This window comes from Larus michahellis, chromosome 4, assembly GCF_964199755.1.
Source record: "Larus michahellis chromosome 4, bLarMic1.1, whole genome shotgun sequence".
Taxonomy (NCBI): domain Eukaryota; kingdom Metazoa; phylum Chordata; class Aves; order Charadriiformes; family Laridae; genus Larus; species Larus michahellis.
This window is the reverse complement of record NC_133899.1, coordinates 68391317-68417888: the sequence shown is the minus strand read 5'-3', so window position 1 is coordinate 68417888 and position 26572 is coordinate 68391317. Positions and strand designations below refer to the sequence as shown.

General features: G+C 36.2%; 1 protein-coding gene across 1 annotated transcript in view; it reads left to right on the top strand.

Moving 5' to 3' along the window:
• The window catches only part of CEP128 (centrosomal protein 128), a 132406-nt gene that overhangs the window by 86997 nt on the left and 18837 nt on the right, over nucleotides 1-26572 (top strand). The window contains exons 19-20 of the mRNA XM_074585431.1: nucleotides 12704-12753; nucleotides 19079-19102. Of these exons, the coding sequence (XP_074441532.1) occupies nucleotides 12704-12753; nucleotides 19079-19102 (74 nt within the window). The remainder of the gene's footprint in view (nucleotides 1-12703; nucleotides 12754-19078; nucleotides 19103-26572) is intronic.

Genomic DNA, 26572 nt, shown 5'->3' with positions numbered 1-26572 from the left:
TAGTACCAAACCCAGATATAAGTTACGGACTTTCTTTGAAGTGCTGTTTGTCTTGACTGGTATTTTTCATCTAGAGGAGATTCTGCTTCTCACATGCTGTCAAATCCACATTCATATAAAACTGTAGAAGAAAAAGCAGTTACTTGTCAAACTATTTTAGAGGTGATGAGGTCGGTATGGTTTCTAACAAATTTGTGAACTTATTTACAGCATCTTCATCTAGCACACTTTTGAAACAATGGAAATATGCTTTTTAAACCTTTGCAGGGACTTTGGCTTTTTCTCCCAAATAAAAAATGTTAACTCTAAAAAAGTTAAAAAAGCCACAGAACCCCAAATAACCAGTAACTGCTGATTACTGTTGCAAGTTACTATTCTTCTTTCTTAAATGGTAAACCTGGGGGCCCAGTATCAAAGGGCTCTCTTTTGGCACAATGTGTTCTAATTGTTCTATTATTCCAGCCAGTGACTTATTTGTGTATTTCAGTCACCAACTGCAACTAACTGAGTAGATGGTTGCAAAAAAACAACGAAGCAGGTTTCTTCCCATTCATGTCAACACTTGTGTTGACTTGTGTTTTCTTTGAGTTTCTTGAGTGCTAAAATAATTTCTAAGTTCAGTGGATCTCAATGATCCCCTCAATTATCTTTATTTTAGGGTTTTTAATCTTCCTTATTTTCTCATAAGAAACTCTGCGTAGTTATAACTGAAAAGAGAGTTCTGTGACTGTAGTCGAGCCGTGCCAATCTAAGGACAGTATAAAAGAAGAGTAGGAGTCTTTATATTCTGATAGACATTTCAGTAAATAGTAGCCAAAAGAAAAGCATTGCAACATACTCCAAATCAAGTGTTTCTTTAAAATACCAAGTGTATGTATATTTTTATAATAAGCAAGACAAAGTTTGAAGCTCCTTTCTCTGGTACTGAAACTCAAATAGTAGTTTTCTTTTTACCTGCAAGTAGAAGACATAGCTCAGAAGCTACAATGACTAGAAGAATTTCACAGTTGCCCTTGTTTGAGGTTTGGATTTTGTGTTGATTGAAAGTGTGAAAGTGCAGTTAGAGGACAAGGTTCCTTAGCTCGCTTCAGAGGAGGGCATAGGCAGTAAGAATGCTGGGTTTTCCTGCTATATTCTATCAGTTTTTCATCCTTAACTTTGAACAAGTTAAATGGAAAAAACAAATGTGACATTGACACTTTAGCCTTCTGGTTTGTTTAATCACCGGCATCTGTATTAAGATTCCTATGATGACTGTTGACAGATATAAATTTACACAGGACATAAAGAATGTTACAAGACGGGAGTAACTCACAATTATTACTGGGTTTTTTTTGGTATTTATTTAAATCATTGATTTGAGGATAAACTCAACCAAGGACTGTATGACTTGTTTTTATTCTTTGCAGCAACCCTCTGGTTACTGCAGATGTATGGACGTAGTTTCTATACGTAGATATTTAATTTGTAATCAGGAAATGAGAGCATCCTGAAACTCCAGACTGTTTTCAAAACAGCCAACCAAGATAGTCATTAAAAAGAATTGAAAAAAATTAAATTTTGACAACTGCATTCTTGGTATCTTGTGTGTCCTGTTTCATTTTTCATGGCAGAATCCATGCCTTTCAGATAAACTTTTGCTTTACTAGATCAATTTTCCATGTTTTTGTTCAGGTTTTTTTTTTTAACATCTGTAGTTCTTGTTTTCAGACAAGAAATTTCTTGCTTCTGTTTAAATTATTAATTTATCGGAAAATATATATATTAAAATTTTAAGAAATCATTAAAGAGGGGCAGAAAGAGAACTTTAGCCCATTGGTATTTTCTCTGTCAGTAGAATCATGGTTTAGTAAAAGCTTCAAATAAGAAAAGTTATTTTGGTGTCATCCTACAGCAGATATAACAGATTAAAGTCTTTAGTGCAAGGACACTCTCTCACGTAGGAAATTCAATACTTCCTGCTGAGGAAGAGTGGCTGCTTGGGATCAAGACAAGTTGGTTGATTAATGAGGCTGCTAAAAACTGCAATACAGGTGGTCTGACTTTATATGCTTTTACATCTCTCTAGGGAAAAGTTGAACAAATAGCTTTTTGCAAACAGGTGGTTTTCTTTAGCTTGGCAGTTGTGGCTCACCAATTGCTCAGTGCTTCTGTGAGTTAATAGCTATATGCTGCTGTCCCAGCTGTGTTGATTTTGATGTGCCATCTTGCTAGATTCTAAAGACCCTGGATTCTATTCTGGCTGGAATTCAGTTTGCTTACTTGGACACTACCACAGAGAACAAGGGACACCACCTGTGAATTTATAACAGTGGTAGCTGTTCAGAGGAGACATTCATAGCTCCAGATGACAGATCTCCATAAAGATTTGCATTGCCATGTGGGCAGTTCCTTTTCCAAATACAAAGATGCATTTGGAACTCCTCGTAAAGATTAGTTGGTGCGCATCACTAATGACTCGAGAGCCACAGTCAGGTCTCTAGATACGATCCATTGCCCCTAGGAGACTCTCTTTGAATAATATGCCACGCATACTTTTTCTGTCTCTCTATTGTAAATTCATCTAGCCTTTCCTCCTTTTCCTCTTATAGACATTATTCTCATTAGACCTTGCTTTTACAACAAGTTTGCTTGTTGTTTTCTCTCGATTCATGTGCTATAAAGTATGCAGCTTGCCATACAAGGAGAAAGAATTTTGGGGTAATGGGGACTAAGAAAACATGTTAGATTTAAGAAAATTGAATGCCTGTATTGGGGGGGGGGGGGAATCAAATTCTGAATGCTGTCAGCCAGAGCCGGCTCACTCCAAAAGTGGGATTGTTCTTCAGTTCTTAATCTAAAGCACTAGTCTCCAAACTTTTTTTGATTGCATACCACTATAAGAAAAAAACTTTGAGCATGCACCCCTAATATATTTATTTATTGATAAATTATATACTTGTACTACTGTACTGATATGCACATTATGAAAGATACACAAAAATAGAAATTAGAAAAGGATGAGATAAAGTTGAAATAAACACTTTAAAAATATTTTGTATTTTATTTATCAACGGTACAAAAAGTATTTTCTTGCAGCACAGCAGTGGATTGTTGTGCACACCCCACTTTGGAGATCATTGAGGTAGAATACTATTATTTTGTGCCTTGATAATCATGTTTTCATAATGGAACCATTTTTGATTCAGCATAAGAAAATGGTTTTGTTTTATCACTTCTGATTTGTCCGTGTCACTGTTTCTTTCTGAAACTTGCTGGAACTTACTAAGGTAAGTATTTAACTAGAATAACCCTCAGGTGCTGTTTGGAATCCGCTGTAGCATGTATTGCTGGTACACAAGAGTTGTTCAAAGGAAAGCAATGGATTACGTATAGCTGTTCTTCAAGATATGTTGACCATAATATTCACAACCCACCATCTTATGCCTCCTGCAGTATCTCTCAATTGAAAATCAATATGGTCCAAAGTAAATATGGTAGACATAGCTTAACATCTCTTTCAGTTCATAAATCAGGCAATTGCTAAGACATAATGAAATTGTGTGCAGTTATCACCTTTTGCATTCATAAGAATATCGTTTGCATGGATTTCAGTGCACTTCAAGCCTCACATCAGCTCTGGGAAAATACGGAAATATTTTCTTTAGTCAATTTTAAATGAAGCACAGAAAATTAACCAGGAAGACACTAACATGAGTGGTAGAGCCAGGAATAGAACTAAAAAAATCTTATGTAAGCATTAGAAAAAATTTATTTTCATTCTCATGATAAAGGCCTCTTTTTAAAATGCATAAGTAGCACATCATAACCTACAAATTTTTCTTTGGTAATCTTGTAGTATACTTTTCTGAATTTATTTATTTTATATTCCAGGCAAACTGTTCCAACCCAAGCATATTTGGACTGTAGAATGGGTTATAGCAATTCTGCATAATATCTTGTATACTAAAAATTTGTATGTGAAACATATGTGTATTTACTGTTGTACTTTGGAATTCATTGTAAGGCCGCCAGTGTAACAGTTCAGATAATGGGGGATTATAGAACTGACAAGGAGAATTTAGGACAGCTTCTCGGGACGAGTGAAAGATTGGAAGAGGTTTTCGAAATTACGTGTTGGAGATATAGTTCACTTTTGAATATCTGCATCAAATAGAGATCAAAGTGAAAAGTAAGGAAATAATAAAGAGGAATAATGGTGTGAAACATAAGGAAGAATTATTGAAGGAAATAAATTAGAAGCAAGATTTATACATGTAAAGAAGTCTTTGACAGTCCAAGGAAGTATTATTTTTTTTTACATAGTACATGCTTCAATTATAGAAACTCATTGTTGCAAAATGTTCTGGCATCCAAAGCAACAAACAGGTTCAATGAAGAAGTAGTCAAGTTCGTGGAGATCGGATAGCTCATGGATGGTCCAGATGCAGTCCTTTTTCTTAGGTGTTTTCTCCACTGCTCATTGCTGGAAGCTGCCATTAGAGTAAATAACATTGCCTTTTTTTTATCCTCCTGTCTTATTATCCACCCCTGCTTACTGTCTGAAGTGGGATGTAGGCTGCATGATTTTAGGCCTGACCGAGTAAGATACCGCTAATTTCTAAAAGTCTCATAAAAGTCATGAGCATGACTTGAATAGAAAATTATCTGAGAATCTTAAGTTGCACTTCTCTGTTGTCCCTCACACCCCACAAATGATTACATTTCCCTTCTGTGTGTTATCCTTCCCTTTTCCCAGAAGCTACTATCTTTGCAAACAAGGAAATATAGAGCAGGCCATCACTGGAGAAGTGAACATTTAAAAGTTGTGCTAAAAAATATCAAACCTGCCTAAGCCTCAGGGAATAGAAGGAAAACACAGTATGTTCTCTTTCCCGCCTAGCAATAGGTCTGTTAGGGACTCTGAACAGCGAACTCTTTCCTTCTCTCTTAGCTTCAGATGCCTTTTTTCTGCTCTCTGTTACGATTGCGGGTGCTGCTTCAGGTTAATGCAAACAAATGCACCACTGTAGGCTTAAGAATCTGCTTTGAAGTTCCATAGCAAAAATGAAAGTATCTACCTAAAAGAATGAATTCATTTAGAAAACTTCAAAGTTTTGTGTACAGTATATTCTTTTGAAATATTAACTCTGTCAACTTACAAACCTACTGTAGTCTTTAGTAGTTAATAAGGTGCTAGTATTTATAAAGGCAAAGAATATGGTAAAAGGGAATCCCTTTTTTTAAATGGTATTCCTTTGAGCTTGGAGGTCTTTTTACATGTGGATGAGAAAACTATTGATTTAGATGCAGACAAACAGCTGTTTCATTCTTGGTGGTGATGAGCACTGCATTGATTGCAGTGGTGATAACTGAGTTATAATCTTCAAAAGTAGCGGAATATGCTCAATGTTAATATAACAGTTTGCTAACGGATTATAAAGCTTTAATCAGTATTAAAAATCACTTGAGATGTTTTTTGTTTAGCAGAAGCTACAAATAAAAAAAAGAATGCACTGAATATTGAGTTTGGCCATGAAAACTGTTAAATGAAAACGATTAACCATCTGAATACAATTTTAAACAAAACCCAAAAAGTAAACCATAAACTCTTGAGATTTCTCCCTACTTTATCTTTGTTCACTTAAACCTATGAGTATGGTGGGTAAAAGTAGCAGGGTAGAAATATTCTCTATCTTAGAGATACTGCATGTTGCATTCAAGTCAAACAGTATCACCTTTGACTTCAGAGATTTATTTTTATTTTTTTTTTGAATCTTGCTTGGGATCATATAAACACATTCTGAAATGCTCATAATTTATGGGCCTTGTTCTACACTAACGAAAATTAAGGTTCTAAGAAATACCTGTTTTTCTAGAGCTTTTTTTAAGATGATAACATGTTTATGTAGAAATTCCCTTAAAGCCTTACATGCATGGCAAGTACTCTTTCAATTAGAGTAGCTTGAAGCGAGTCCCGGTGCTGTTTTACATCTCGGTTATTTTAGTGCCAGGGTGATTTGTGGTGTCTGGCCTGCCTGTACAAAGGTCCAGCCTCATTGAAACATCTTTTAGTATTGAGTGTTTCTGGACCGTGACTGTTAGTCACAGTACTGTGAGGCCATTCACCAGAATCATACTAACACTGGTACAGGGCAAAATTGCAGGTTTTTTTTCTCTCTCTACTAGCCATGAATATATCTATTCTGAAACATTTTCCTTAAACTGGTTCAGTTAGAAACAGCTTAAATCACCCCCGAAAATAGGGCCTTAATGTCAGATTCATTGTGTGAAAGGGGAAAAACTTGTAAATCGTATAGTATGTGATTCAACTTTGCTGTGTAGGCGTGTGCAAGATAAGTAGTTTCTAGCTGAGAGAAACTGGTTTATTCAGCTGCTTGAAAATTCCTTCAGACTTGATGGAAACCTGCTTGGCTGCCGTGTGCATCTGCAGGAATGCTGCAGTATCTGTTCAGTAGCTTTGTGGGAAACCTATCCAAACGATGACTGAAAGCCATGGGACATGTGTTTGAAGTGAGAATGATAGGAAAGACTTGAAATAAATATACTGCAATTTTTGATCAAAGCAAATTTAAAGATAAAATGAGCAGGGTATCTAAGTGGTTTATCGAGAGTTTGCTGTACGCTTATGTAAGATAAACCCTAAATTTCTGAGGTTGAAAACTTTAGGAAATCAAAAATAGTTTTACTGACATATAACTGAAAGCCCCGAGTTGTGTTTTGGAGAAGAACTATTCTTAGCTTGATGATGCAAGAATATGTTGATGCTTTCCTCCAAACTGACATTCTTTTCTGGTCATAACCTGTATTTCTTGTTTTAATGTCACAAAGTAGTAGTATTTTGTGTGCTATATGAGTTGCTATATAGTTTCCTCTGTGATCTGCAGCTGCTTCAGAGGGGTGAGAGTCTTGAGTCAGATCTGCCAGCAGCTTGCACGTATCTTGGGTAGTTTACAGCATACTAGCTATGTATGCAGAACTGAATTGAAGTATAAATGCCAGCTTCAGAGTAATCTGAATCACTTTTTAGGGGTTTTGACTATATGACTAGATATCTGGGACTATAAGGACTGACTTTGTCTACAGTTATGAATTTCTGCATTCCCCTGTGCTAGAACAAGTTGTGAATTGGCAGGTACCAAATTTAAATTCTTAGTGGGGAACATACTAATCTGGTATTGATCCAATTTGCTGACTTTTCTCTGGCATTTCAATCTTCACAGAGAATGTGAAACAGAATGTGGTCTATCACTATCTTCAGTTTCTTAAAATGGGAGGTCATGCAGTGTTTAAAATCTAGTTCTTAATAATGAATGAAGGCTGTTCAGTGTTCTTTCTGAAAAAAATCTGTGATTTTTTAATTCAAATTCTTGGGAAGTTGCTTGCTCTGCTCCAGCTAATATAAAGTCAATGTCCTGTTTCCCAGCATTGTTACTCCCAGCACAGAGGTAAAGGAGTTGAACTGCTTTTTAACATTCTAGAGTTAGTTATTGGCACATTAACGGATCAGCTAGGATAAATAAGATAGTACAGTTGTATTTTACTCATTCAGATCAATAAGTATCTGCTCCTAAATCTAATTTGTGATGCTTTTCACCAGCAGTGAAAATTACAACTGGAGTGTTTGTGTGTGTTTGCGTGAAAAAAGCGTGCCTGAATAACTGCATACCTTTTTTCCTCACTTACATGAGAGTTATGATGGAATATAAAATCTTCATCTCCAGCTTAATGCGTGCACTGTCTTGCAGCATACTATGTTGTTTCAGTGTTAAGCAAACTGCTAAAGGTAATGATTCTTATGGAATGTTTTAAATCATAACCTGTGTATTTCCTGGAAGTTTGATCAGATAAATCTAAGCCACGGTGGTGTAACTGCAAGGACACTCTGTTGGTGTTCACTGGCACATAGCTAAATGAGATATAAATCTTAGATGATTTGGACTTTAACCACCATAAATAAATTATTTTTGTAACACTACACAAAAGTATGATCCCTAATTTTGCAGGCAATATCCTGGACTTACTGTTGATTTTGAGTGGTATAAAACAACTGAAACATTTGATTTTTTGAATAGTTTTAGCTTATAGCTTATTTTAGGAGTGCAGGCTTCAGACTGAGCTAAAAATAAAAGGAAATGTTTTGATGAATATCTTTATTTCTAAAAGTCATTTATCTTGTTGTCTTTTTCCATGTATTATTCATTTTTTGGGAACAACCATCAATGCCTGAAGGTGCCTTTGTAATGCTCTTTCATTAATGTTGATTATTCTAGACAATCTATAAATTGATGTGTTCTGCGCCCCATGAGAATAATGATATAATGCTTTGAAAAAAACCCCAAGAACCCTGTGGTTACATTAGGCCTTGAAAGATGATCATAGCAGTATTGTTCGCAAATGTAGAAACTCATGGCACTCTGCAACTTCCTTTTGGAAAGAAAATTATAATTAGAGAAACTCAGAGGCTGTTCACAGGGTGAATGAAAGGAGCCTTCACAAGGGCTAGTGACCATCTTTGCTGTATTACAGACACAATGCATTCTCTATCTTATATTTATTGTAACATTATTTTCTGGCACTGAATATACAAAAAATGTTTGCAGAAGAAGTTAATTATGGGAAATGTTTTACAAATTATAAAACAAATCAACAGAACTTTTCAGATCAAGTGAGCAAAGATATTCTGTCATTATAAATGCCAATGTTTAAAAGAATGATACAATATGCTGACTTGTATGGGACTTTTTGTAAAGCTGTTTAATATGCATTGCTTTAATCTTTATATATTTATAGATATTGCTTTAGCTTTGGAGAAAACATGCTATTAGAGAATCACAGAATCTTCAGAGTTGGAAGGGACCTCTAGAGATCATCTAGTCCAACTCCCCTGCTAAAGCAGGATTGCCTAGAGCACATCACCCAAGACTGCATCCAGGGGAGTCTTCAAAATCTCCAGAGAAGGGGACTCCACAACCTCCCTGGGCAGCCTGTTCCAGTGCTCTGTCACCCTAACCGTAAAGAAGTTTTTCCGTGTATTTGAACGGAACTTCCTATGTTCTAGCTTGTGCCCATTGCCCCTTGTCCTGTCACTGGAAACCACTGAAAAGAGTCTGGCTCCGTCCTCCTTCAGCCCACCCTTTAGATACTTGTAAACATTAATCAGGTCCCCCCTCAACCTTCTCTTCTCTAGGCTAAAGAGTCCCAGCTCTTTCAGCCTTTCCTCATAAGGGAGATGCTCCAGTCCCATAATCATCTTAGTTGCCCTTTGCTGGACTTGCTCCAGCAGTTCCGTGTCCCTCTTGAACTGGGGAGCTCAAAACTGGACACAATACTCCAGTTGTGGCCTCACCAGTGCAGAGTAGAGGGGGAGAATGACCTCCCTCGACCTACTGGCCACAGTCTTCCCTATGCAGCCCAGGATTCCATTGGCCTTTTTGGCACATTGTTGGCCCATGGATAATTTACTGTCTACCAGGACCCCCAGATCCTTCTCCTCAGAACTACTTCCCAGCAGGTCCACCCCTAACCTATACTGGTGCTTAGCATTCTTCCTCCCTAGGTGCAGGACCTTGCACTTGCTTTTGTTGAACCTCATTAGGTTCTTCTCTGCCCAGCTCTCCAGCCTGTCTAGGTCACGCTGGATGGCAGCATGGCCCTCTGGAGCGTCAGCCACCCCTCCCAGTTTGGTATCATCAGCGAACTTGCTGAGGATACACTCTGTCCCATCATCCAGGTCATTAATGAATATACTGAACAAAATTGGACCAAGTATTGACCCCTGGGGGACACCACTGGTTACAGGCCTCCAACTAGACTCTATGCTGCTGATCACAACCCTCTGAGTTCTGTCACACGGCCAGCTCTCGATCCACCTTACTGTCACCTCATCTAGCCCATACTTCCTCAGCTTCCTAATGAGGATGTTATGGGAGACAGTGTCAAAAGCCTTGCTAAGGTCAAGGTAGATGACATCTACGGCTCTCCCCTCATCCAGCCAACCCGTTATAACATCATAGAAAGCTATCAGATTGGTCAAGCATGATTTGCCCTTGGTAAATCCATGTTGAACACTTCCAATAACTTCCTGTTCCTCTATGTGTTTGGAGATGACATCTAGAATGAGTCGCTCCATTACCTTCCCAGGGACAGAGGTGAGACTAACCGGTCTGTAGTTCCCTGGGTCCTCCTTCTTGCCTATTTTAAAGATTGGAGTGATGTCAGCCTTCCTCCAGTCCTCAGGCACCTCTCCTGTTCCCCATGACCTTTCAAAGACGATGGAGAGTGGTTTAGCAATAACATCTGCCAGCTCTCTCAGCACTCGTGGGTGCATCCCGTCAGGGCCCATGGACTTATGAATGTCCAGATTGGCCAAGTGGTCTCTGACCCGGTCCTCCTCAACTGAGGAAAAATCTTTATTTATTTATTTAATATTTATTAATTTATTGTAATATTTATTAATTTGTTTTAATTAATATTATTTTTATTTTTATTTATTATTATTTTAAATTTATTTAAGAATATTAACATTATTTTTATTATTTATTTACTATTTTAAATATTATTTAGATGGCGTACTAAATGGAATCATCCGTTTGAATGCAGAACTTGATTCTTAAATATGTGGTCGTAAAGGGCAACTTTGTAAAGTAGGTGTATATTGTCAGTTAAATAACACCCTTTCAATACCCACCTGCGCTTTCAGGGAATGAGTTTTATGAAGCAATCTGCAGGACAGCCGAGTACAATGAAGTAAATGGATTCTAGAGATCCCTAATTTCAGATGCAGAACTTTCAAATCTAGAGACTGTTAGCAGAAATTAACTTAACTTACCTTACATTTATAAAAGGCCTTTGAAAAGAACCTTGTAGTAACATCCTTTTCACTTAGAAGAATCATGTCTGTACAAGAGAATCTCAAATATTGCATTAGAATGAAAATAAAGCAAAGTGAAGTGTAAGAATATTTTTTTTTTCAGTTTGATGGAACATGGTGAAGAATCTTTCATTTCCCATCCCTTCTCATAGACTTATTCCTCCCTCCTCATTTTTTTTTTTTTTTTTTTTTAAAGCTAGTATTACAATACTAATTTTTACCAACTCGATTACAATACTGGAGTATACCCAAGGAAAACATACAGGGCAGCCACTTTCCAAACCCAAATTCTCACACTAAGTAATGTTGATGGCAGCACATTTAGCTACAGTAATTTATATGGCAGTTGAGTCACTGTACTGGAAAGCATACCAAAGAATAATACAGAAAAAGATGAATGTGCCAAAAGAAAGTGAAGAAACAGTCATTTTATTAATTTTAAGAAAGGATTTGAAAAAAAACTGCATAGAAGCTAGGAACAAAGAACAGCAAGTCAATCGCTATGCTTGTGAAGGAAATGACTGAAATTTTGTGCATGTTATCTACATCACTTTTAACAGACTGATGCCTGAAAATAAGTCTCAAATAATCTGTGTGCAGTCAGAAATGCATAATGAACTATGAGAAAAGAGGTAACAGGGTAGGGTGCTCACAAGGAGACTTCATAATGAGAGAAAGGAGAAAAAAAAGTAAAAGATAAGATAAATAAAGCAGGCGAATTCACGTTGGTAGAATATTTTAATTAGTTTTTATTGTAAATCATTTAAGCTAATCTTTGATAACTGAATTGTGCATTTTTCAGTAGTCTTTATTTCTTAAGGACGTATACAGAGGTACTTTCAGTTAGCTGTTCTGTACTTCGGTATTGTGGGAATGAACAGTCAGAATTCAGTCCTATGAGGTTGTCAAGGCAGTTTCATAACCTCATAACTCTCCTAATTGCTAGCAAACTGGGACATATCTTGATTCAAAGTCAGTCTCTAGCTTAGTTAAAAAAGTGTTCTTCTCATGCAAAACTCATGAGGGAACTTCTGGTAGTTAAAATAGTAATAAGCCTGCAGCATGTTTTTTGGTTTTCGTGTTCTCCATGAGGTTATAATGTTAAGGTTTCCCAGAATACTAAATATGATGTACTTGATCAAAAACATAATTTTAATCATAAAAATATGTAAATGAAATAAAATAGAAAAGCAACTCGTGACATATCCCACAGAACTTACAGAAATTAATTTCTAACACAAAATGTTACATATGTGCATGAATGTGCCAATGTATATAGCTGTCACACAAATGATATTAGGATTTTTTGGCTTAAAGACTATAAAAAACTTTTACTAATATGTCTGTTACAGTGCACTGGCTATTTCCGTTATCAAAATTATATATTTTAGTAAGAGAAGGGAATTATTGTGGTAATAGTCAAAATTGTCTGGATTTGTTTCCCCAGAGGATGCTACTTGTTTGTTGAAAAAGTAACCTAGAGTAACTTTTCATATATAATTGCATAGCTTTGATGATCTACTTCTGTTTTAATCAATTTTCAGAGTGAATCTCTTTGATTTTTACACTAGAAGATAGGCAAGTTTTTCTGTGAATATTAATGCTTTTTTTTTTGCTGTCGTCTTGTAACTGTTTTTTAGTCACCTCAACAGCCCATGCTTGGAAACAATCATATCACTGACACATTTCATCAATTAGTTTAATCAGCTGAAAATTAATGTTGTGAAAGCTGTAAAACAAAAAAACTCACTGACTGTTTTACACAGTATTTTTTCTGTCAGGCCATGAGGCAGGAAGTTGAATTTACAAGTTCCATTTTTCATTTTACAGAGCTGCTAGAGAAGACCCTCAGAAGAGAGGAAGAAATGGGAGCTCTCCAGGTATACTTTCTATTTAATTATCTAGCTACACTTTTTGTCACCCTTAAAATTACTAAATTGTACTACAACACTATGATTTTTCTGAACTCCCTTGTATCTTAAATTCAGCTTTGGAAATACGTAGCCAAATACTGACCTGGTGGCTGGTAATACTGCTGAGTTTCTGCCCACCAATTTAGTTGCAAATTGGAGAAGATTAAAGTAGTCAGCATTCTCCCATGAGTCAATAAATCTAGTCCATCAGTGAAAAGAATGCTGGTTTTGACTCATAGTATATACTGAAGTTGTTCTGTTATACTGCTGGCTTCACTGAAGCTGTATGTTGAATAGGGGCAGTGCAAATCTGTGTTCAGAACTGCAAAAATGCTTTATATTCTACTTCATTGGTTGGGTTAGATCTTCTGAGGTGTGTTGCTTTCTTCTCTAGCTCCAAATAAAACTGAAAGTAAACGATTTTAAGTATTTAAATCTCTGAAACATTTAATGTCCATAATCACCTTCCTGGGGAAGAAGGGACCAATCGATATATGCCAGGACTTGATACAATATAGTAAGTCCTCATTGTATGGCATCTGACAGTAAAGCTGCTTGTGCTAAGCACTTTAAATTTGTGCTTAGAAAGTGAGATTTACCCTAGGCTCAGCTTTGGAATAGTATTTAAGCGATGCAGTCAAAGAAAACATGCTCCTTTGAAATGAAAATGGCTCGGAAAGCAAAATCAAGCTGGAATATCTAAATTCTGAGGCTCAGGACATTATTAGGGAGGGTAGTGTATGTATCCTTCAGAATACAGAAGGAAAAAAAAAAAGAAATTTTTAACAACAAATTACAGCAAACAATACCTAACATGAATATAAAAAAGTTTAGATACAGCATGAAGAGTAAGTATATCACTGAAGCTTCATTCTATAAGTGTACTGGAAGCATGATGTTTATAAGGGGATTAATGAAAGGAAGGCTGTTAAGGAAAACGAAATTATGTATTGAGCTGAGCTGTGACCATAGGAGTTTGAAGATAAGCCTTCTCTTCTCATAGAAGAAACGAAAGGCACTTCGAGGACTAGAAGTATCAAAGAGTTAGTGTAGAAACGGTTTGATCCAGTAAGAAGAGACAAGTTTCAAGATCCAGAAGTTACACAACACACCAATCCAGCTGTTTCCTGTTCAAACAAAAATCTTGGCCTAGTTTTCTGGCAGCTCAAGTTCAACAAGGCTGAGAGCTTGTCTGCGCAAGCAGTTTACACAGGTGCATATCTAGTTACATCAATGTAAAAAGATCTCCTTTCATGTGAAGCAATTCTCCATCTGCTTTCATGTGGAGCTCGGGAGTTGACAAATTGTTCTAATGATGTTACTTCTCATTGAATGAGGAGTAATTTTATACTGCAGAAAGTTGCATCATAGTAGTGTCTTGTGTGCGTATAGGTGCCTGCCTGTATTTCTGATGCTCTGTCAAGTTCCTGATCAAATTGCTTTATGCCTTTCCCTAACTGGCGATTTGGGTTAAGTAGGTGACTTGTACTGCTCTGACTGCTATTTTTGTATGCAAATGCTCGATAGCAGTTTTTTACTCCTTCAGATGCCCATGCTTTCACAGTCAAAGTACTCAGCAAAAACATCTGTTATTTTTCTAGACAGTATTATGTCCAGCTTAGTCAATGTGATTCAAAATGTTCCCAGTCTGGGATCCTCTGTTCTTGTAAAGTTGTATTGTAAACTTGCAGTGGCTGAATATGTACAACTTCGCTAGGAAATAGTTGTAAAAACCAACTCATATCATCATGCCTGAATCTCCCCAAGCTGTTGCATCTCAATATATAAAGCAAAGGAAGAAAGAGGAAAGTGAGAGTTACATTAAATATGGTGTTTCCTGGAGCTGAAACTGGCACTCTTATCCTTTTGCTAAGCAGGTGACATGGAATATTTGTTTCTTCTGAGCCCCAGTTCAGCAAACGTGTAAGATTGGTTAATGCCTGAATGCTTTCATTGAAGTAGATTGCTAGAAGGTAATTGTTTGCTAAATTAAAGACCACTAACAAATAAACTAGTGCTCTTTGCCCCAAAAGGCCTACAGTCCTTGGGTAGGATTCTCCTGGTATTAGGTCCTGCTCAGTTAGTTCCTTGCTTCAGCAGACGATAGGTCATGTTGATTGTTGCTATCTTTTTTTTTAGAATTCCTGGGGTCCTGTTTTGATAAGTATCTTACATATACAAAGAATTATATGTAGTAAGTCAATCCTTGATGCATTTTCTTTGCAGTCTGAAGAGACCACGTGTGTAAAGCATGTTCAGGAAACAGGTGGACAGAAAGATTGTACACTTTAGACTATGGACAGACAATCAAAAGCAGTCAGGTTATCATGGCTGAAGGAATTATTACTTGTTACTTGAGCCATGAGTGCTGACCATAGTCTTAGAAAAGCTAGAGACGTGAGGAAATCTGTCAGAAATCAGTGTATTGCTGTGGGCAAATGATGACTGGGGATACCATGAGGTTCTTCGCCATGTTTCTGCATCAAGTAACAAGAATATTCCCCAGAGCTAAGGATGTATGTTTTATTATGCTTTTAGTTTGCTTATCTTTTGAGGGGAGACAAAGAGCACCTTTCGTTAAAAAATAATTTGAATGATGCACAATTAGTGCTTCTACAATGCTGTCAGCTGAAAACCACAAACGACAAAGAAAAAAGCAGTTTTATGAGGGTTGTTCCTTGAAGTATTGGGCTACTAGTTTTCACGTGTTTCTCGAGTCAGGGAATATGTTGGACTACAAGTAGCATGACAAAGACATAATAATACTTCATTAATTAGGTAGTGGGAATCTTTATACCTACATCTTTCTACATGAACTCGACTCGTCTTATATTATGTGTCAAGATGGAAACTATGTGCAATATATGCAGTTCTTTGATACAGGGTGTTTGGGGAACTAGGAGCGCTGATGCTTTGAGTGACATCACTGTATTCTTGGTTTTTAATTTTGAACTTGTTGCATACTTTTGACATGAGTCTGTATGTTATACATATTTGTTATACAGGTTTATATTTATATATAAGTTTATGTAGTTATATATTAGAGTTTATATATGTTCTAGATAATATCTATGTTCCCTTTACACATATGCTTGCTCTCTGTTACATGTGCAGTCATACTCATCATAATACAATTTTTAGCTTGTGAGGAGTCTAGATCACTTTCTACATTCTCTCTGATAGCCACTCCAAGAATATAACCTCACTATTTTTCTTACGTCATTGGAAGAAAAAAGGCTGTGATTATAAGGTTTTCATCTTCCTTTTTGTGAAAACTGTTCCATCGTACAAAATATTGCATTCATGAAAATTATATGCCATGCATGATAATTGCAATATTCAGCTGTGTGAATGATCTCTGGGAAAAAAATTGCAAGCCATTTTCATTTGCTTTGGAATTAGTGACATGCTAATTAATGAAAAAAATAAATATAAAATGCAGATCTTAATTTTAAAATATAAATATATTGATAAAGTATAAATTATCCATGGTAAATTCCCATTACATTCCATGCTAGTCTTAAGAAAAATGTCTGCTGAGACTGTAAGAGTTTATTCAGTTTTTAGAATTTGGCAGCTAGATCATGCGCCCTATTTAATACATGAGTCATTTTGAAAATACTATTTATTCTACCATTGGAATCATCCTACTAATACTCACTTTAAGACGTTTTTTTTTTCATAATCCTTTTTAACTGAAGAAATTTATATCTGAATTGCTGTTCACTATCACCACAAATTTATGAGATCTGTAAATACCATCCTTTTTATAGTAATGAGTTTGGGGTTTGTTGCAGAATCTTTAAATAAATATGAGTATTTGTAACAGTGACTGCAATGTTGTGGAGGAACAAGTATCTCAACATAAATATTTTTGAGTTTTTCACATAATATTTTTTCTCATAAGTTTGTTCTTATGTACTGAAATACTCAGTCTATATCTCAGACCTGCATCCAAGAAAGAATAGATTTAGTATTTAATACACCACTTTTCTGAAAGAAAATTTTAGTGAAATTCAGTAAATTTTTGCTTATGCAACATTGTAGTTGGAATCTCGCACTACCAGACATTATTGTTCATGTATTTATAGAAACATTTTTTTTATTATCTTTTATGGCCGTAGCCAGATTAAGTTCCAGTTGGGCTTTGGCCCTTCTAATTTTCTCCCTGCATAACCTCACAACTTCCTTGTAGTCCTCCTGAGTTGCCTGCCCCTTCCTCCAAAGGTCATAAACTCTTTTTTCCCCTAAGTTCCAGCCAAAGCTGTCTGTTCAGCCAGGCTGGTCCTACTCTCTGGCTCATCTTTTGGCACATGGGGACAGCCTGCTCCCAGGTTTTAGGGATAAGATCATCCTCCATTTTGGTTAAAAAAAAAAAAAAAAAAAAAATTACATTTTTGTCTTTTTTTTTTTCTTAAAACCTGCTACTTTGAAAGAGTCCTGTAACTGAAACTGATAAGAGAAGTGGATTTTTTTTTCTCTTATATATCTTTGTTTTATTATTTATCGTTGGATTATGCACATGGAGTTTCGAAACACTGTGTATGCAGTTCCAACATCAGCCAGTTTAGTGGCATCCACTACTGGCAAAACGTTAGCATTTTTTTAAACAGTTCTATTTTGATAGTGTACTAGATTATGTGTGCATTCCTGTTTTCCCTTTAGATATTTCCTTGCACATACTTTCCTGAACGGTCTTGCTTGGTTTTTTGTACATCTTCAAAACCAATTAGTCTGTTCCAGACACTATTTTATTTATTTATTTTTTTTAGCCTCAGTTGATGCAGTTATTTTTCCTACAGTGTATTGTCTCGCTTTCTGCCTATGGTTTAGAATTGTAATGAAAAGTGCAACTATCGTAAGCGGCTGATGAAAACTAACATCATTTGCACCCCAAACATCATCCAGTGAATGAGCTTTAAATATTTCACTAGGGTGAACCGTGTCTTTTCTTCAGAAGATTATGTGAATAAAATTAGCCCTTTAGTAATCCAAGCGACGCTGGTTTTGTACAAGTATGTAAATACACAAAACGTAAATACTGGTTTTCCATAAATATGTACAATTGTTCAGTTAGTAAACATGACTATTATTTTAAAGTTTTCTAAGACAGTAATAACTCTAGAAGAGTCTTTGTAACTCATTTCCACCTAATCTTAAAATAAAAGAAAAATACTTCCTAATTTTTGCAAATGGCAAGAACTGTTTCTGGCTCCAAAATTCTTCCATTGGTCTAAGAAATTTTTGTGGTACCTGTTGCTTTCAAAATTCAGATTCAGTTCAGATTTGTCGAACTGTCTTTGGGTGCTGCAGGAATAAATCCAGATGGATGTTTACAATCATCTTTACCTATTAGGGAGGGATAGAACAGAAAAAAGTATAGGGATTCTTAGCCTAATCCACCTAGAAAGAAAAAAAAAATAATCCTGTCCAATACTTTCAAAAATGTAATATTTTTTTTCAGCAAGGTAAGAGTTCATGTAAAGTCTAATGTCTTAATGGTCTGGCACTCTAAATGTGGGCTCACCTAAACGTTTGAATGTGTGTTTCCTTGGATTACTTAAAATATCGTACCTACTCAGGACATAGTGCCAGAGTACATGATCTTGATTTTACTGGCTCAATATTTTTCTTAAAGATACTTTTAAATGGAAACGGAATATTAAAATACATACAAGTAAACTTAAAAATTGTGGGGTCTCTGTATTTTGTGCTGGATTAAAACTGACACAAGCTTATTTTATTTGCATTTTATTTTTGTCTGACATTAGGCTTTGACTAACATCATCTTGTTGTTAAGAAAACATTCTTCATAGCTATTTCTGGATAACAGAATAATGATATGGAATTTACTTTTTAGTTTTCTAAGGAAATGCCTAAAAGAAAACTAAACCAGATGCTAACATGACATGAACTCCAAAACAAGCTAGATTTACAGACATGCATGATCAAAAAAAGCAATGAAACTTTGGGATACATAAGAGTAAAATTAACAATATTGAAAATCTAATGGTACTATTTGAAAAAAATATATCATGAGTAAATTTTTTCAAGTTCTTTCTTTGTTTCTGGGGAGTTCCTTTTCTTTGGAACAGATTTCTAAGTGAGAGAGTATGATATATGGGTCAGAGGTCCGATTAATTAAGTACAGCAGTTCGTGTTCAGTGAGATTTTTACAAAATACCATACATATGACCAGCAAAAAACCAAAATGAATCCTTTTCATCATTGTTCAACTTACATTGCATTTATACTCTTTCCTTTCTAATGGCATCTTGTACTTTATTTTTAGGAACGTATTATGACCTTAGAAGTGGTAAGTTTCTTAAATTCATTTCCAAACCAATCACAATGACATTGCTGATAATTTTTCTAAATTATGAAAAACATTTTTTTATGTATTTTTTTTTAAAAAGGTTACAGTTCTGTGTTTTTAATTGTCTTTTAACTCTCATTTTACTTTTAAGAGAAGGTATGATAATTTTACACTGCACCATTCTGTGTAGGTATTTAAACACCGGTTATGTGAAATACAGTGTAATATTGTAGTTTTTCTGTACAGTTCAGTCCTCATCCCATCCCTGGGAAAAGAAATGTCATAGATTTGAGGCACACAAATGATATTATTTTTCTACTGCTAATGGTCAAGGTCCATGTGATAGATCTAATTATTTCAGTGACTGTTACATGTGCTTTTTACACTTTTACTTTTTTCATCTGCCCACATCAACACTGCAACTAAAAGCATGAAGGAATACCATTTTAATGATTAATTAATATAATTTAATAAGATATTAAGTTGTAATGACAAAAGCCTTCATACATTTATATGCTATGAATGCAGCTGGATTATCCAGGTGTCCCAAACTAGTAAGTCTATCACGTGGAATAGCTGGGATGAGTCTCAGCTTGCACTACAATTTCTGAACCGTGCTTCTTTCTTCTTATGTAGAAATGTCCAATTAGACATCCCACAATATTAACTATCAGGCTTGTATTTTCTTTTCATTGGAAACCCAGAAAATTTCATCTAAAAAAACCTGTACTGAGACAATATCAAGCCTGCAAATATAAACTTTTTAAATTTGCTTGTTCAAATTATTATTTTATCCTTCCTGATCGTCTGTGCATCTCTGAAAACAGCTTCCAAATTCAAAAAATATATTTAAAATATATTTAATATGTTAAAAAAAGCTTTCATTCACACATAAAAGGCCCATTGTAAATCAGAGTGCAGTGTTGGAACTCCTGCCTTGTGGGAGCAGGGAGCTAGTGCTCAAATTCAGTGTCCTGGCACTTCACATAGTGCTGTGTTAGTGTAAAGTGTTGCCAGGACATTAGTTCTGTTCAGGAGCATCTCTTATTCATGATTTGTTTACGTGACAACCAGTCAGGCATGCATCCACTGCCATCCGTTTCTCACGAACCATGAGTTAAACTGCCTGCAAATGCCTTGTCCTTTCTGTTCCCAGAGCTGTTTTGACACAGGCAGAGGGTAATTGCTTGCAAATATCACAACTTCATGCAAATTCAATCCATATTTTGTGACAATCTTTGTTTCTATTTTTTCGGGAGCCTTTCTGCGTTTTATACTTTTAATCGCTTCTACTTTAAGAAGGAAGATTTGTAAGTTATTGTTCAGATAGAAGAGGAAGAGGATTATTATCATCAGTAAAATATAATTTTCTTTCTTAATGTAAGTTGGGAGGTAATACCTGAAGGCAAATTTGTGATGCTAAATCATAGAGCTTGAAATCAATCTCTGCTTTCCTTATTGCTAACATTGGAAGATGTGTAAAGTTAGGCCCTGAGATTGCAGGCAAGAAAAGTATGGTCATCCCTAAGGCTGTCAAATGCTCCCAAGGCACTCACTTTACTTTTGCCATGAAGTTCCTCTATGATGTCAGGCAAATCACCTAAACTAAATTTTTCACAGACTGTTAATTACTTAGTGTTCCTTTTTTTCTGGGTATCTGACTTTGTGACTTTTGAGGCCTGATTTTCAGAAATACAAAGTTTTAGGAATAGCTAAATTCAGTGGGAACTCCAGCTATATATATTGCTAAGTATACTCAAAAGTCTGATGTTAGATAGCTCATGGTGAATACTTTAAAATAATAAGTGGTTTTGACCTTTATATCTCTGTTTCAGTTCTGAGGATGATAACGTTCTCCCTCTCTCTCTCAGTTGTGTAGAAAATGCATCTTTGTAGGAGAGTTTTTACAGAAAGGTGGTAGTTCATGAGATTCACGAAATGCAAGATACAAAAAGAGGCAAGAGAGGGGAAAAGCCAGAACACACACATACACAAGCTATACAAAATGCATAGGAAAGCATCAAGTCTCCAGAGCTGTTTGGAAGCTGTGAGACCATGGGATGTCTGGGTTAGGAATCTCTTCTGCATTTTCTTCCACATCATTCGTATTCTGCCTAATACTGGGAAGAGATTGCTCTGCGCAGGAAGAGATGGAGTTTAGTGCAGAACTGTCTGATATTTACTACAAGTGTGAAGCCTCTTGCAGCTTTTGTTTCTACCTTGTTTCTACCCTGCACATACCTTTTTAAGCAACAGAGGAGACATGTACATCTAATAGTAAATGCATTCTTTTAAATATTTAGATAAAGATTTTAACCTAAACAAACTATCAAACTGGCTTATTTATTTAAAACAAACAAATTCTGTCTGTTTTACAGAATTACCTGAAAACTGTGTACGTATACGTATTTTGAGAGGGATATTTGGCAGCCCACTCTCCTCATTTTCTCTTCGATTTACTAACTTCTGGCTCTTGCACTTGCCAGTTAAATTGTTGTAGTTGCCATGTGATGAATTCGGCCACTTAGGGGGGAAAAAAAAAGAAATATATTGGGAAAGAAATGTGCCAGACTCAGAGCTCTGGCTGAATAAACCTTCCAGGCCTAGCTGAAGTGACTAACTTAAGCTCTAAGTGACTTTGTGAGTTGCAGCAAACTTGTGGGTCTCTTGCATCATCTCTGAGCCCTGTCAGCTCCTTCTCCTCTCAGCAGTCAGTTTGAGCTGGAAGCTCCGTCTCCTACCTGTGAACCACGCTGTCTGCTATACCTGACAGTTTCTTGGATCTTCTTTTTCCCTTAGCCAACTCACTTGCTTCCCAAGGAAAGTGCTGTATTACCATCCTCATTCAGGACATGACACCTGATCTGGTCACTCCCTTAAGGAACCTGAGAACAAATAGTACCCATCACAACAATCTTTTGGAGTTTTTGGCTCTCTTTCTTCAGTCAGATCAGTTCTACAGTATGATTCAGTAGATGGGTACACCACTCCTTGCTCCAGCAGGGTGCCCAGGGCAGGAGCAGAAGCTGGAAGGTAAGAAGGAAGAACAGGGTTACTTAGGCAGACTCGCTAGTGGGTACAAAAGGAGCTGAAGAACCAAGGCGTATTCTGGAATAATCCTTCAAATCATGAGAAGTGCCAGGGCAGTAACAAGTGCAGGCGAAACTGAGGTTTTGAGTACCTAGAGATTATGTGTTTTGTTTGGCTCTTTTTTTTGGTTTAGTACTGTTTAATAAAGTGAATTTGATTATTACATAGCTATTAACAAGTAATTTTCCTGATTACTTTAGTAATCAATTATGTTGTCTGATGTTTTGCCAAAATGAATATGATTTATCTATAAATAAGGTGATTTAGTTTGTTTTTGAGTGTAGCTTAATTCATAGAGGATTTAACTCTATATTATTTATAGACAAAGGTGTATGATTTTCTTGGGACAAAGTCCGTATTGTATTCTCAGATGTAGCTACAATGGGAAGTGTACCTAAGTCTTATAAAGAGGTCAGGGTGCCTTTTCTAGGTGCACGCTGCTACTGTGCCATGCTTGTGACTTCACTGGGTTTCTGTGAACTACATCGTGTTCTTTGTGAGCATAAACTGCAAGTCAGATTCCTCTGCCTTCGTAGTACTAGTCTGACATAAAAGACTGGGAAATTTAATTTGAAACCAACCACATCCTGAAGCTATTCCAGTGAAACATATGCATTCTATATCCTTTGATCAATAAGACAGCTTGCTGCTTCCAGCAGAGAACCCAGAAGCGAGTTTACCACTTGCTTAGAATGCTTGGATCAGACTTCTCTGGACATGATTCAGCTTTTTGTTACAATGTCATAAATCTAGTTTAACTCCAGTAATGCTGTAAGTATTCTGCAAAACTGTTACTTAATGTGAATTTCCTCTTCAGTATGAACATTTATGTATTTTGTTGTAACTCATATTTTTATGTTCATGAAAGCAAGGTTTTTGAATACCACTAAAACAAATTTCTGTCTGCACGCACTCAGCAATGTAAAAGCTACTAGAATCTTGTCCTGTAGGCTCAAGTTTGCATCAGTTTTCCGATTTATCACCCATTTTAAAAGAAGAATTGGAAGCGTGACAATGCCCAATGCATTTCACAGATTATGCGACTGCCTGACACCATCCATGTTAGGATGCTCTCTCTCTCTGTCCCTCGATGTGCCTTCCATCGATAGGTAAATCTTGCTGTTAGCTCTTGAGATTATTTGATGTTGGTCTTACTTTGTATATATGAATATTTAGGAAATCTTTGATCTAAGGGTTAATACTTTCTTCTCCCCTTGGTTTGCTTCTGTAGCGTCTTGCCAAAACTCCATTACATCAAAGGCCTTCTGGTCCTCCCAGAAAAGAGCCAGTCTTTGATCTTATAAAAATGACCGGGAGAGGAGCAGCAGTCTGAGATCCTCTGTCCTGCCTGCCTCGCCCTTTCCTTTCCTTTCATCGGCGAGCCAGTGTGTCACTTCCCTTTGCTGGGGGTGGAGAACATTCACAAGGTTGCCCAAGTCCTTCCTCTGCTCACTCCCACCGAGTAACTTCTGCCACCTGACGGTGCTGGCAGCCAGCTGTTTCTCTTCAAGTGATGCTCACCTTCCTCTTCCCTTCGTCCTTGAGGTTGTCTTCTCCCCCTACACATCTATTGCTCTTCTTGAATACCCTGATACTCATCCATCCTCTGCCCCCTACTATTTGGTGCTTTACTTGTTCTTTTAGGTTTTTGCTAATGCAGCCACCTCCAGTTTTCTTCCACCAACATTTCGATTTTTTTTAAAATTTTTTTTTTAATTTTTTTTTTTGCTGTAAAAGAATTTATTTTGCTGTTGAGAGTACGATTATTTCTTTAACAATTGCCTTTCTGTCTCATTCATACCTATTTCTCACTTTCTGGCTCATTCTGGGATTTAGAGTGGGAATGAAAAATACTGAAATAAGTAGATTTATAAGATTTTGCATATCTCTTCTGATTTATGGATTTCACTTAAGGCTGTGTATTTGCACAAAGTCCACAAACTAAACATATATATATATATATATGTGTATTTCTAATGTCACCTCTCTAAACCCCCTTCCCTCCAGAATTGATAGATAAAAATTGATTATTTTTAAATTACTGTCTAGTAAAAATGTTCTTCACTATTTTAAAAAAATTAGTTACTAAATTAGTGCAAGAAATAAAATAACATATTGTTACAAATGTATATATATACTTATGTTGAGGGTTTGCAGATAAGTGTAATCAAGAATACCTTATTGTGTATTTGTTAAAGAATATTTAAAATATTAGCCTAAGAAGTTATTGCTAAATTGCCTGTAAGAGGCAGGTTACAAAATGTAGGTAACTCTGTAAACTTTATTAAACTGCTCTTTGTTTGGCAGTCAGGATGACAGTTTTATATTTATTAATTGACAAATAATCATGGTGCATGTCTTAACAGCTTGGTCTAATAACTTCATAGCTTCTCTAGCGGTGATACCAGTAATACAGTACATTACAGAATCACAAAATGCTTGAGTTTGTAAGGGACCTCTATAGGTCATCTAGTCCACCCCCCCTGCTCAAGCAGGGTCACGCAGAACCAGTTGCGCAGGACTGTGTCCAGCCGGCTTTTGAATATTTCCAAGGATGGAGATTTCACTTTCAATCTCCCAGGGCAACCTGTGCCAGTGCTCGGTGAAAAAGTGTTTCCTATGTTCAGACAGAACCTCCTGTGTTTCAGTTTGTGCATTGCCTCTTGTCCTGGCACTAGGCACCACTGAAAAGAGCCTGGGTCCCTCTTCTTTACACCCTCCCTTCAGATATTTGTACACATTGATGAGGTCTCCCTGGGCCTTCTCTTCTCCAGGCTAAACAATCCCAGCTTCCTCAGCCTTTCCTCGCAGGAGGGATGTTCCAGTTCCTTAAAGAATGTTAGTTGTCCTTTGCTGGACTGCTTCCAGTATGTCTGTCTTGTACTGGGGAACCTAGAACTGGACCCAGCACTCCAGATGTATCTCACTAGGGCTGACTAGACTCTCTTGACCTGCTGGCAACGCTCCCCCCGATGCAGCCCTTACATTCTCTAAGTAGAAAGCTCCTTTCGATATTGTGAAGATCGGTTCCACGTGTTGCAAGTAGTGAACATTTTGCAAGATTTTAATAAACCAAAATCCTCTCAAAATCCTTTTCCATTAAAGAAAGTAAAAATCTCATGATAAATCTTTATTACAAAAGAGTGTAATTCTTTAGATATTTTAGTTATTTCTCTTTAACTAGATGTATTTGGTATCGTGTGCTTTTTTCATTTGTTTTATATATCACAAAATAAATAAATTAAAATTTTATTTGAGAGTGGACTATTGACTAAAATGTTTCTAATGTGCTGCTAGGTCCTTTGTTTTAAATTTAAATGTTTTATATTTGATCAAATTATAACCTTGGGGAACAGAGACTTCAGTTACATCTATTGATGCTACCATAGATTTTTTTTTTCTCTCATTGTTGTGCATCTTTTGGTTAAAATGGGGAAATCTATAAGCCAAATTACTGTATTTTTTCCTACTCTGACACTGATTTGCTGTGAATCCTTGGTTAAATCGCTTCTCTCTTTGTATTTCAGTTTTCTCAGCTGTAAAAATGAACAATATTTCTTCTTTCCCATAGAGGCTGTGTTAATTAATTTTATTTTTTTTTAATGCTTTCTGGAAGGCTTGATGAAATACTGTTAGTGTACAAAACATTAACATAAATTACATGTAAAGATTTTTAGCCTGCAGAGCTACAGAAAGTTGAAGATAGCATTCATGAATGAATGACAAGTCTTTATACCTTTTGAGAATGTTTTCCCACTAACGTTGCTTTACTTTACACACTCTGTCTCTTCTGTTATATTTTTTCTTAATTTCCAGTAAATATGTCTGGATGTCTTTGATCAAGATCTTAGTAAATGATAAAGAATAGATTCTCAAAAACTAGTGCTGTGGACCCCCAGTATTACTCGGAGCACAAGCTGATGATTCACAGCGAGCTGGCTTGCCAAAATACTGCACTGTCTCCTCCACATTTCCAGCTGCTAGTATGCATCAAACAACTAAAAATTCAAGAAATACTTTCCTAATATTTTTCCATGTAAACAATTCCTGTAGTTGCCACAGGGATGTTACATGCTTATGAATGAGAGAAGAGATGGTCCATGTCATTGCAAACAGGAAAGGAAGCTTCCATGAAGGTCTCTTAATTAAAATGTGATCTCCTCCATGCAAAAACATCCGGAGTCTAAATAAAAAGTTCAGTTAGTTTGACATTTGCAGTCCTTTGTTAACAAAGGTCTTTTGTTTTTCATTTATGTAAGTGTAGTTTTTGCTTAAAAAAAAAAAAAATAATCTCACTAGTTAAAACTCTGATGAAATAATGTAGTATTAAAAAAAGCCAGTTGAACTTGAATGTTTTGTAACTTGATAAATTTACACGTG